Raw genomic sequence first — 13,647 nt, forward strand, 5'->3', positions numbered from 1 at the left:
AGAGACACAGGCAGATGGAGAAGCAGGCTCCATGCACCGGGAGCCTGACGTGGGATTCGATCCTGGGTCTCCAGGATCGCGCCCTGGGCCAAAGGCAGGCGCTAAATCGCTGCGCCACCCAGGGATCCCGATCATTAGTATTTTAAAGTAAACTCCCTGAGGAAAAGGACTGGAAATCTTATACCTTTACAACCCTCACTGGATCTAACACAGTACTCTGTATATTGGAGGCAATTTTTATTATTAAATGCAGAATGGAAAAATGGAAATGGCACTGTGTTGTATCATGGGGAAAATGATATTTTTTTCTGCTCATTTTCCTTACTCTTGGGCAGAACACATATTTACATAAGTGGGTAAAAATGTATGCTTCATCATTGCAGATTTGATAAACCACAAAAATAAAATATATCAAGATTTATAAGCCATCACCTACAGGAATAAAAGCTCCCAAATCTTCCACATAACCTGGATGCTCCTTAAGCCATTTTTCCAAATCCTTTCTCTTTGGCGCATCATCGCCTGCAAGTCTTGTCCCATCTTTGAGGTTAATAACTGGAACTGGACTTTCTGTATCAGGAATTCCTTGAGGTTGAGTATAGGACAATGCTGGATTTATCCCTGTAGAAATCTGTGAGGTGTTTAAGCCTAAAGTAACCTGTAGAAAAACACCAAATGAAAATACTATTTTCAATGCTTTATCATTTGATTTTTGGTCCAATAAAAGCAAGTTTTTTTGAAGAGGAAAAAAGTAAGTTGTTTAAAATTCTGAAAAAAAAAAATAAAATTTTGCTAAATTTTTCAAATTTAAAAGTTTCATAAATCTTGGGCAGTGTTGGATTCCTCTGAGATACAATCCAAAAATATCTAATTTCAGAATTAATATTTTTATTCTATAAGATACTCACAAAGCAGCTACATATATATTTACTAGAATTGAATTTTGGACTCAAGGATCAGTAGTTTTTACTTACATGATTAGGTGGTTTATTTCTGTTAAAAAAGAGGATGTCAACACCTTCGACATTCTTCCTCCTTCCCCGCCTTTTTTTGACTATGGGCTGGTTGTCTAATCTAACTCCATTGGCACCAAGAGTTGACTGAATGGAAGTACCTAATCATATTAAAAAAATGCAAAATAGTGATCAAAATCTAAATCTTAAGCAAATCAAAAGCAGAAATTTTTCTAAATATATGAAAGTGTTAGTTCTTATTTTACATATCCTACATCAAGTAATTTTTGCGCTAAAACCACTCCTATTCCTCATTTAAGAACTTGGAGAACTATAAAGCCACTTTTTGATTTGTCTCTTCAAATTTTTTACTCTGATATTCACACACCTATCTTTCCATTTTAGAGGAAGAAACATGTCTTTCTCATATACAAGACAAATCCCTCTTTCTTTGAACCTATTGATTCCTACCTTTTCAAAAAAAGATCTTATTTATTTGAGAGAAAGAGAGACTGAGCAAGTGAACATGAGTGGGGGGAAGGTAGAGGGTGAGGGAGAAGCCGACTCCCTGCTGAGCAGGGAGCCTGACATAGGACTCAATCTCAGGACCCCGGGATCATGACCTGAATGAAGGCAGATCCTTAACCAACTGAGCCACCCAGGTGCCCCTAATTTCTACCTTTTCTGAAAGATTATTATTTTCAAGTATCTTCACTTTCTTGTGCCAAAATATCTTATTTTGCATTAGAGTCTTCTCCTCAACTTAAAAACATGGCCCATGTCAACAAAAAATAAACCTCTTTCAGCCTTTTTATAACTTTCAAAACTTTTAAAGGGTTGGTCTTTGATATACTCCTATTTTTCATGAACAACTCATTTCTCAATGTCCCATAGTCTGTTCCCATTTCCCATGCCAGCCTTTTAAAACTATTTTAAGATCATCACTAACTTTTTTTTTTCATCACTAACTTTTTAGTTGCCAAATTAAACTGACCTTTATCATTCCTCATTTCAGTAGACTCTCAATAAAAATGTAAGAGGTATGAATCTAATAGTTCCATGCATTCAGCCAATTTTCCCAATAAGTAAACATTTATCAAATAGCTTGTACATAGGTATGAGGTACTATGATGGTTCAAAGATGAGTTAAATGCAGTTCTTGTCCTCAAAAAGTACAAAATCTACAACTCTCTTATTAGAAGAAAATATTGGGTGCCTGGGTGGCACAGCTGGATAAGATCTGATTCTTGGTTTCAGCTAGGGTGAATATTAGGGTCATGAGACTGGGCCCCATGTTGGACTCTGTGCTCAGTGTAGAGTCTGCTTAAGACAATCTCTCCCTCTCCCTCTGCTCCTCCCAACCACTCTCTAAAATAAATAAATCTTAAAAAAAAAGAAAATATTAAGGATGAGATATTTAAAATAGTTCACAGCTTATAGTGAGAAATGCTTTTTCAATCAAAGAGAATTTTTAGAGCAAGTACTGTGTATCCCTGAATAAGGAGCTGCCCTTTGGCTGGTCATGTAACCTAATGGAAGCCATTTACATTCACCACACCTCAGTTTCAAAATGGCACCTTAATTCATATGGTAAGGAATAGCTACTTACAATGATTAAAAACCGTGTTTGCATATAAAAGCACAATAGGAATATGATATAACTTTATTTAAAAAACCCTTTCATTATCTACAAAATGAATTTTATTGTAAGGAGATTAACAAAATATTATAAATATGATTTGAAAATATTTTCACTATCATATATTTTAGCTATAATAAGCCAACTTTCCCAAAGTATCATTTTTAAAAGTATCATTCTATTTTATAAGTTCTCATGGTTTCTTATTCATTCTAATATGAATGAAATACCTTACATCAGCCCCCTTTCCTACATAACCCTCAATCCCTGTCCCAGCTCAGTTTTCATGTTGCCTATAATCTAGATTCATTCACCTTTTCTAAGCAGGCTCTGATTTCATACAAATCTCTCTCCAGTAGGAGCTCACACAGTAGCTAGGTCAGTCTTATCACAAAACCATAGTATCGCGTCTCTGGTCCATACTATTCCCTGCTGCCCATCCTTCTCTGCCATGAAGGTCACTTTCCAGAAAGGCCATTATTTGGTCTTCCTCTTATAGATCCTATTCACTTCTACCTCTTCCAGGACTTTGCCTAAGTTTCTAGACAGTAGAGACTTTCCCCTTCTCCAGTATTTTTTAACTATACTGCATTGTGTAGCAAAACATATTATCTTGTTTTTTTTAATGACTAATATTTTAACATGTAGGTCTTTGTCTACCAAGCAACTGAAAGGCAGACAGTGTCTTTCATTTCTTTTTTACTTTCCCTTTATTGCTATTCCAATGTTATATAAGAAAGTATTTAATATAATTATCTCAGGAAACACAATTTTATACAAATGTACACAAATGTGTACAATTGTATACAATTTTTATACAAATCTTGGCCAGAAGGACACTTTGCTACCATCACCTTGACCTTCCTTGACAAGAATGGAGAGACTGAGCTGTGCATGAAGGCAGAGGCATCCCTGCCCCTGAGGAAGAGAGGTCAGGGTTGGCAGCGGTACTACTATGAGGGCCTCAAACAGACCTTTGGCTATGGTGCACGCTTATTTTAGGGCTGGCAGCAGGGGGACTGCCCACTACTTTGGGCCAGCCCTCTCCTGACTGGGGCTTGGAACCCCCAGGATTGCACCATCCCAACCACTAACTTGGGGCTGGGGCCCCTTCCCTCCACATATACCTTGGGTTTGTGCATATTTTCTGCTGGGTGGGATCAGAGGGCGATTTCTTTTATGTGTACATATGCTAAATAAACGTAATTTAAAAACTGTAAAAAAAATTGTATATATAATTGTATACAAAGTGTACGTTTATTAACATACCCTATCTGACCATTCATAACCATATTCTCAGACTTATTTCTGAGTGATTTTTAGAAACATTACTGATTTTAGCTAAAAACCAAAATGGAAAATTTAACCTAATCTACTCTAAAAAGTTTGTATTGTCTTCATCTTAGATGTAATTATAACAATATTAAAAATAGCTTCTTTTTGCTGAATGCCTACTGGGTACCATACACTGAACTAGGTTTAAAAAATGTTTTCTTAAATTCACAAAAACAAAGCCACAAAACACAGAGGTATTATTAAGCCTATTTTATAAATGAGATCAGAAACATTAAGTTACTGGCCCAATGTCACAGCTGGTAAATGAGAGAATTCAATCCCAGGTTGTTTGGCAACTCTATCATCCTCTGCTCACTATTCTAGATAGTTTCTCTAATGAGCTCTTTAGTTTTGTCCTACTGTAATTTATGCTATATTACTATTCCTTCCATTAATTAAATTACATTTCAACTTGTATCTTTACTTGAAACTTTCAGATAAAATTCAGAGGGTACCCACATAGATGTAAAAAGAGCTTAGGCTTCTGGATATTAAGAATTCTACTAATTTGTTTAGTATCTAATTCTAAAACCTGTGAAGTTTAGATCTTAACATAGGTTTAGCATCTAATTAAGTGCCAGGCTTCATAGTAGTCAGTCTGCATATATTATTTAATCTACCCAACAATGCTACCCAACAATGCATATATTATTTAATCTACCCAACAATGCTATTCTCCGACCCCAACTCTTTGTCTCACAAATAAGAAACGTAAGGCAAAAAATTGTTAACAGATTTCCTAAGATCCATGTTGGAAGAAAAATCTAGATTTCACTTTTGCAGTTATTTTTTTTTTTTAAAGATTTTATTTATCCATGAGAGACACAGAAAGAGAGGCAGAGAAATAGGCAGAGAAGCAGGGAGAAGCAGGCTCCATGCAGGGAGCCCGATGTGGGACTCGATCCCGGGACTCCAGGACCATGCCCTGGGCCGAAGGCAGGTGCTAAACCGCTGAGCCACTCAGGGATCCCCTCACTTTTGCAGTTATTAAGATGGATGAGCACTGATGCTTAGATAATAACTCTATCTAGTTTTAATGCTTGAAGCTTTTAAATATTTTGTATTGCTGCAGATTGTGTTACAATTACTGCTCATACTATTAAAGATAATATTATTTATCTAAGAGTTAAAGGTAAAGGCTGTACATCCTTCAGCTGCAACAGAAATAAAACATTCAGATGATAGAAATGTCAATTCCATTTTATAGTAAAGTTATCAGAGTACAGGGATTCCTGGGTGGCTCAGTGGTTGAGCTGCTGCCTTCAGCCCAGGGAGTGAGATCCTGGAATCCCAGGATCGAGTCCCACATCAGGCTCCCTGCATGGAGCCTGCTTCTCCCTCTGCCTGTGTCTCTTATGAATAAGTAAATAAAATCTTAAAAAAAACAAGTTATCAGAGTATAAGCAGTGGTATTTTTAAAATTTTATTTACATTAACATATACTGTATTATTAGCTTCAGTAGTAGAGTTCAGTGATTCGTTGCATATAACACCCAGTGCTCATTATATCATGTGCCCTTCTTAATGCCCATCACCCAGTTACTCTCTCCCCTCTTTTTTTTTTTTTTATAAAGATTTATTTATTTGAGAGAGAGGGAGATAAAGAGAGAAAACATGTGCACGTGTGTGTGCACAGTGGGGAGGGGCAGAGGGAGAGGGAGAAACAGACGCCCCACTGAGCAGGGAGCCCTACACGAGGTTTGATCCCAGGATCCTAAGATCATGACCTGAGCTGAAGACAGATGCTTAACTAACTTCGGGACAGATGCCTCAAGCAGTGGTATTTCTAAACTCCAAGTAGGTTACTCAAAAAAGTTCATAGCTTATCTTCCCCATCTGTTCCCATTTTCTTATTAAAAAAAGAGCTCCCTAAATATATGAAAAGCACAGTTTGGGGAAGTTATACTTCAGTAACAGAAGCATGGCTGACTTATTTTGAACTGCAATCTACACATGTCTGAAAGTCCAGGAACTAGAGAATTACAACAAATGGTTAATGAATCTGTAAGAGACCAAGTAATGCTGATGATACTAATTTATAATTTAATTGTAATTTATAATTAAAAAGTCATGATAGTAGCAATTGGGAATAGTTATCAATTTAACACTTATAATAAAGCATTATTTTCCCAAATCATAGGAATTCCATACACTGTGCACAAGCACAACAGAATTTGTGAAATGTTTCCAAGTACTGCATGGCAACTGGGGGTACTAGAATATGGAAACAGAGTCTGTAGCCTTATGTAAATGGAAGGTATAATAGAAATTCAAGTCTTTAATCTGCTTTAATTGACAACTTGTACTTTTAAAGATTCAGCTGGCCATAAGTAAAATTCTCAATTTTTGGTCCTACACTTTAAAAGGGACACAGACAAATTAAAGCACATTAGCCCAAGATCAACAAAACAAAACAAACTTCGTATGGTTTCCTCAGTGCCTATAGAGCACCCAACACATAGCTCCAATTTGGTGTTTAGTAAATACTGTTGATTCAAATTATCAAAAGGTCAGAAAAGACACAGTCACAAGAGGAGAAGATATGATCACGGATTTCAGAATGTTAAGATTATCATATAGACAGGAATAGCTTGATTCTGTGATACCTTTAAAGACAGAATTTCAATCATTAAGGAAAACTAGCTGCAGGCAAAATTTGCTTCCAAATAAGAAGGAATTTTGTGATAATCAGAGCTGCCCAGTAATATAAAGGGCTGTTTAAGGTAGGAACAATCTTTTTTCCTGCAAATATTCCATGAGACTGAAGGGTTATCTTTCAGGGTTAGTCATGACAATCCCGTATCCTGTAGATCACTGGACAACACTGTCTCTAAAATCTTTCCAGAACTTCTCATTTTAACTTCCTCCACTAATCACCATTAATATGTGATTTCGGTGTTTGCCTTCACATTCACAATCTGCTTTCATATTAAAATGCTGTTGGAACTTTTACCCGTATAAAACTACTTGACAGATTATTTCTACCCAAATATTTAGGACCCCAAAACAAGACTGCACCCTGCTTTAAAACATCAGATTAAAAGTCCCAGTAGGTTTTTATTAAGACCTAAAATTATATATTTATAGACATAAAAGAGACCTCAACATTAGAGGACAAATGAATTTTTAATAGAAGAATAAATAAAAGAGAATTTGGAAATGACAGCAGAAGTATTTCATGCTAAGGGAATTATCATCATCACAGTCACCTGATACTGGCATGGATTTGGGAAAATTGGCGAGGCTGGTCTCTGATGCACTCTGTAGCTCACGAAGCCGAGCGAGGTACTGCTGCTGCCCCAGAGCACCATCTTCACTGTCGAATGGTCTTTTCTGAGCAAGCCCCTGCTTCTGAAATGTCAACTTCAAACCACCTTCCTGTTAACAAACACCATTATCAAGAAAGAAACAATTAAAAAAAAACTCATTTCAGCTATTAGGAGAAATTTTTTACTTAGAAAAAAATGAATTAAAAACCCTGAAACATTAATCAAGTTCTCTTCTTATTCAGAAATCAACTAAAGAAGAAAAAAATCAACTCATTTCTATAATGAATATTAAGTCTTCCATCTTAAAAGAAAAAAATCCAGGTACTATATACACTTTTCTGAGCAAAACAGTTTTTCATATGACTAGTACTATCAGCTTCGGACATACATTTCTAAGTACATTATTCAGATGACATTTCAGAGAACGTTACCCATGTATTAGACATGGAGTAATCAATTTAGCTTCAAAAATCATACTGAGAAATGAAATATTACTGATAACAGGGCATGCTAAATGTTTAAAAGAGAAAGTACACCAACATACCACTTAAATATTACATAAAAGAATCAAAACAATTAGAGTTTGTCAGACTGCTTAAGAAAAGCATTCTTGATCGGCAGAAGGACTATTTTCAGAAGTACAGGTAGAGAAACATATTTAATGACGATCCTTCTAGTAGAATATTCAAGTTTAATAACCTGGATTTCAAAAAGAAAACAATCCAAATACCAGAAAACAAGTATGTGAAGGAAGTAAGAGTGAGAGCAGGCAGCCACTTGCAGAAAAAGCATGCTGCACACGTAATCGCAATCGGGTCCTAGGGCAATAAAAATAAACATACGTCTTTGATTTTCACTGTAAACTCCTTTTCTCGTACATGCTTCTTCACCTTTGACATCTGTGTTGACTGATCATGTTCTTCTTTACCACCGGCACCTGGGGGAGTGGGTACACCAGGTTCGCTATATTCTGTAGCTGCACCAGGACTGTCCAGCAGTTTTGTGGTATAGAAAGAAGCTACTGTGTTGGCATCATAACTTCTTCTAGCTGAAGGCCACTTCCCTTTCAGCACTGTTTGACAAATACTGTCCAGCCGATTGATCATCACGCGGTCCTGGAAGAGCATGCCACATCAAAGTGTGATTTCAACAATCAGACCACAGACCTTTGGAGATGAAATGGCTCAGGGCCTTGATGGATATAATCCCAGTACAACATACATACATTTGGTATATATACACAGTCGCATACCCATATCATAATTCTGTAAGAATTCAAGTACGAATTTACATTGGAGTTCAAAAATATTATACGATAGACTTCTGTTATTTTTATTTTTATAATTACACAGTTAATACAGGTTCCTCGTAAAAATTCAAACAACTGAGAACTAGGTAAGAGTAGAGTTCTCCTTTTGTTAAAAAGGTTTTTTAGGGCAGCCCAAGTGGCTCAGCGGTTTAGCATCACCTTCAGCCCAGGGCATGATCCTGCAGACTTGGGATCGAGTCCCACGTTGGGCTCCCTGCATGGAGCCTGCTTCTCCCTCTGCCTGTGTCTCTGCCTCTCTCTCTCTGTTTCTCTCTGTGTCTCTCATAAGTAAAATAAAATCTTAAAAAAAAAAAGTTTTTAAAAGATTTTAGAGAGCAACAGCGAGCATGTGCACTCAATGGGGGAAGGAGGTCGAGAGGGGGAAAGAATCTTAAGCAGACTCCATGCTGAGTACAGAACCCAGGTGGGGCTCAATCTCATGACCCTGAGATCATGACCTGAGGGGAAATGAAGAGTTGGATGCTGAAGCAACTGCACCACCCATGTGCTTTGAGTAGAATTCTCCTAAAGGTTAAGTATTCTTACACTAGTCTAGCCACATACTGATAGAAGAATTATATGAATCCAACCTGAACTTTTGCCACTGAAAGCACATGTACCTAAGTGAACTTTTTTTCTAAGTCACCATTGGCTATGGTAAATTTCTTTAAGGAGACTCAGCTCAAAGCACCTACTTCATAAACAAATACTTGAATATTAACTTGTTTATGAATGTAAGCATTATCTCTTATTCTAAACATTCTAAGGTTATGTTGAGAAACATACACATTCCAGTAGACCTATTTACTTGATAGTAGTTGATACTTTTCATGCTAACACCAAAATGCCACCTACGTTTTACAGTGACTTATTTTTCCATATGAGAAGAATATCTACCATTAAAGAATCAAAACTACTCAAAAAAAGATCTGTTCCACAGGACACTATCCATTTACCTTTGGCCAATATGAAGCTGCTAGCATGTATCCCCCTTGTAAGATGTAAGCAGACTCTGGCGTCCCATTGTTCATCTGGAAACTATCCTGTGTCTCATCCTGGGTAGTGCTCAGTGATGCGACACTTTCTTCATCATAGGCTTTCACGTGAGGGGTACCTTCTGCTGAGAACAATTATAACTGTTTCAAAAAGACTGCATAAAACAAGTTTATATATACTTTTCAAATCTTAATTATTTAGATATATTTAAAAAGGAAAAATTTAGAAGTGAAACAAATGGTAAAAAAAAAAAAAAGGAAAAACTCACCTAGGATACAATAAAGTATTCATGGTTTAAAAAATTACCATAAGAGCAAAATGAGCAGCACTAAGAAGTTTAAGGGAAGAGGTTTACAAAACATCCCTTGCCTGCATGAAAATGTGACCCTCAGTTAATTGTGTAGGTCTGCTTCCCTGGAAACAGATAAACTCCTGACTGATCAACTATATTTGGACTGGGAGGACCATAAATACTTGACAGGCATACTAAAATTCTCCAAGGAGGGGATTCCTATAATTGGCCACGTCCTTGTGGCAACCCTGAAACTTGTGTCCATAGAGTTGTTACAAGAGACTCTGGCTCCTGTGCCCACTCAATGTCAACTCATTTCCTTGCACTTGAACTATGGGCTGTGGTGAGTACACCTGCAGGAGAGAGCCATGTAACACCACTCTGCTGGCAAGCTGTCATACCTATCCTCTATTGCTCTGAGTAGATAGCTGCTAAGTATGGCTGTTATAGAATACGATCCTGATTTGTTTACTGATCAACTTGTTCAGAAGAAATGCAACATTAAATTGATGGTGATCACAAGGAACTAAAATTATTGTGTAAAATGCCTAATTTCTGCTTGACTAACCCATTTTGCAGTACCTTGAATATTGAATAGAGGTATGTGCACCAGTAATTCTAGTTCCCTTTTCACTAGTGCTTCCTATGCAAATCTGTACGTATAAAATTTAAGTTAACCATTTTCAACATGCTTCAGTTATCTGAACCAAATTCTTTTCATTCTCACTTGAAATGTCATAAAACAGAAAAGCACTTTATGCATATACCTCGCTTTTGGACTTCTTCTTCTTCACTGTCACTTTCTTCTGATGAAGATGAAGAGGAGGATGATGAGGAAGAGGATGAGGATGAGGATGAAGACGATGCTGAAGAACAAGAGGATGAAGAAGAAGAACTAGAGCCTGATCGAGAGTGGGAACAAGAAGAGGAGGAAGACGAGGAAGAAGATGATCTGGAAGAACAGGATGATCTCTCAGAATCAGAGTCAGACTCAGAACTAGATTCGGATCCTCTTTTGTGGACTCGCTGTTTCTTAGAAGCTGGGTTTGGAGTTAGGGGTTCTGTTCTGGCTGCAACCATGCGTCTGTCTGTTTCACCTTTTCCACCAGATTTCTGGTCTCCAGTGGCCTGCGGTAGAACACCGTTCTTTGGACTTACAGGCTCAGACTTTATTAGTGTCCTGGTTTCCTCAGAAGACATAGATTCTTCTTCAGAAGACTGAGGCTCCTCTTTAAGATTTTCACTTTTAACTTTCATATCCTCTAGAATAATACCTTTAGCATCTAGGAGCCTAGGTAGAGAGGTAAGAGGAGAAGCAGAAAGTGCTACTTGATATTGCTGTAAAAGTGGGGTAGAAGTCCTTGAATGAGCCATCTTACTTTGACTGTAGTTCCTTTGAGCTGCCATAAAGGAGAGTTCAGGATCACGAAGAATGTGATAGTCTGTTCGGCTCACCCCATGTTTAGCAGCTCCAATGAGCAAGTCCCTGTCATGAGGGCCACATTCCCACCAGACTGGTAAGTCTGGGTTTGGATGGCAAAGCTTCAAGCGTTCAAACAATTGTGGATGTCGGAGGGCCTGTTCTCGTACTTTCCTTAGAAGTTCAATCCGATACAAAGTCCTAGAAGCACGTTCTTCTGTGATTGGTTGGATAAAAATATTTGGATCCACCAATTCTACATTAAAACAAGAATAAAAACGTTAACCTAAAAAACACTTTGTTACAGATTTAAAACAAATAATGCAACTTCTAAAATGTACATCTACTCAGTATCAGTGTGTAATCTCCAGAAATTCTTTTTAAAATTTATAAATGAGAAAAAATAAAAAATTTAAAAAGAAGTACCAAAATCCATACACATAACACTGGATCTTCTGAAAATAAGTAAAGGATAACTTTGAAGTATGTGAATATAAAGAAGAATTTAAGAAATTCCCTATGAGCTATGTCTTTACTAATCTGTGCCTTAATCAATTAGCAATAATCGTGCCTCAGATAAACCTCATTGGCTACAATACTGCCACTGCACAAAGCTTCTATGCTTTAATCAAAGAGAAGAACACTTACTGGAATCATAAGTAAAAATTAAAACTGTTAAATCATACTCTATAAACAAACCCTAGCTGCACCAGGGTAACTCAGTGCATTGCAATGAACTCAAAGGAACACCAAAGGCTTTCTTTAAATTTGAGGGAAATAAAGAAACTTCATATGCTATGTGAGGTAATGGCTTGAGCTAATTCAGTTTCAACATTAGATTTTGCTATCCTGGCAGTTTAGAAGTATTAAAAAAAAAAAAGATAAGCATTTGTTGAAATAATGCAGGGGCCACTTAAAAGAGCTCGTATAATTTGAGCATCAAAATAATGACAGTATTGGGTTATAACCTACAGAATTAAATAAGTACTTATGAGTACATTCTGATATGAATAATTGATCAGCAGATGAAAGCAAAGCAACAGTCTGCTTGCAGCAGAATTCCACAGTAAAAACTATTACACACAAGGACCTACTCATGGATACTGAAATCAATGGGTAAAAGTTTGAGGAGAAACAAGATTTGTGTGATCTCAAAGTATCTCCTAAAGATATCTGTTAACTGCAGGGAAAAGACAGCAATTTTATACTGGGGAAACAGCATAGACTACCATAGCCAAACAATCAAGGGCAGTATCATCAGTGTTGGACATAACTGACATCCTGAACTCATGGTACGTTCCAAGAAGGACACACCATTTCTGCAGTACTCTTGACAAAATGCATAACCTCAATGCAATCATATGAAAACATAAGACAAATCCAAATTGAGGGATTTGTGGTAAAATAACAGATCAATATTTTTGTAAGGTATCAGGGTCATAAAAGACAAGAAAAACTGAGAGTCTCTTACAGACTATAGGAAGCTAAGGGGAAAGACTAACGAAATACAATGTGGGATCCTACAACTAAAAAGGACATCAGTGGACAAACTGTTAAGATCTGACTAGGTATTCAGTTTATAATGGCCCTGTACTAATGTTAGTTTCCAAGTCTGATAATACTATAATTAGTCATGTAAGATTTCACATGGGGGAGGGCAAAGTGAGATATACATGGAAACTTCTATAGTTTTTTGCAACTTTTCTGAAAGTCTAAAAGTAGTTCAAAATAAAAAGTTAAAAAAAAAAAAAGAAAAAAAAAAGAAGGGCAGCCCAGGTGGCTCAATGGTTTAGCACTGCCTTCAGCCCAGGGTGTGATCCTGGAGACCCAGTATCAAGTCCCACGTCAGGCTCCCTGCATGGAGCCTGCTTCTCCTTCTGTCTGTGTCTCTGCCTCTCTCTCTCTCTGTCTGTGTCTCTCATGGATAAATAAAAAAAATCTTTAAAAAAAAAAAAAAAAAAAGACATCAAGGACCATACAAACATTAGTATGGAATGGGAAACAGAGAGGGAGTATCCATTCTACCTCCAGTGTTTGAGAGTTGTAGCGTGCCTGACAGGTGTACACATCGCATTAGTAAGTAAGTGTAACCATTTAAGAAAGAAGGGTAGTATTTTTTCTTTCTTTCAATTTACATTATATTTTCAATTGATCTGTTTGATCAAAATGTTGATTTGTCTCAAACAATTGATTTGATCTAGTAATTTCAAACCAGACTGTTGGACATAAATACTTACTAAGTTGTTTGGATCAATTCATTAAACAGAACTTTTAGCCTCAGGTGCTGTGAAAAATTAGAGACAGTAAGGGCTCTATGAACCGAGGAAGTTTGGAAAACTGATCTAAGTAAAACCTCACTCCCATTTCCAAATTTTTATTTTTTATTTATTTATGATAGTCACAGAGAGAGAGAGAGAGAGAGAGAGAGAGAGGC

At 36.9% G+C, this 13,647-nt stretch overlaps 1 protein-coding gene and 1 pseudogene across 10 annotated transcripts in view; both read right to left on the reverse strand.

The window, feature by feature from the left end:
• Positions 1–13,647, reverse strand: part of CHD9 (chromodomain helicase DNA binding protein 9) — a 220,747-nt gene that overhangs the window by 11,049 nt on the left and 196,051 nt on the right. For 6 of the 10 annotated variants that reach the window (XM_077898429.1, XM_077898428.1, XM_077898430.1 and 3 more), the window contains 6 exons: positions 10,561–11,469; positions 9,462–9,625; positions 8,039–8,311; positions 7,137–7,305; positions 975–1,114; positions 437–658 (listed from right to left, as the gene is read on the reverse strand). In XM_077898429.1, coding sequence (XP_077754555.1) covers positions 437–658; positions 975–1,114; positions 7,137–7,305; positions 8,039–8,311; positions 9,462–9,625; positions 10,561–11,469 — 1,877 coding nt within the window. The remainder of the gene's footprint in view (positions 1–436; positions 659–974; positions 1,115–7,136; positions 7,306–8,038; positions 8,312–9,461; positions 9,626–10,560; positions 11,470–13,647) is intronic. The other 4 variants (XM_077898432.1, XM_077898437.1, XM_077898433.1 and 1 more) reach the window with 3 other exon arrangements.
• LOC144315043 (U4 spliceosomal RNA) lies at positions 11,698–11,829 on the reverse strand (annotated as a pseudogene).

The sequence above is a fragment of the Canis aureus genome, chromosome 5, assembly GCF_053574225.1.
Source record: "Canis aureus isolate CA01 chromosome 5, VMU_Caureus_v.1.0, whole genome shotgun sequence".
In the NCBI taxonomy this organism is placed as follows: Eukaryota; Metazoa; Chordata; class Mammalia; order Carnivora; family Canidae; genus Canis; species Canis aureus.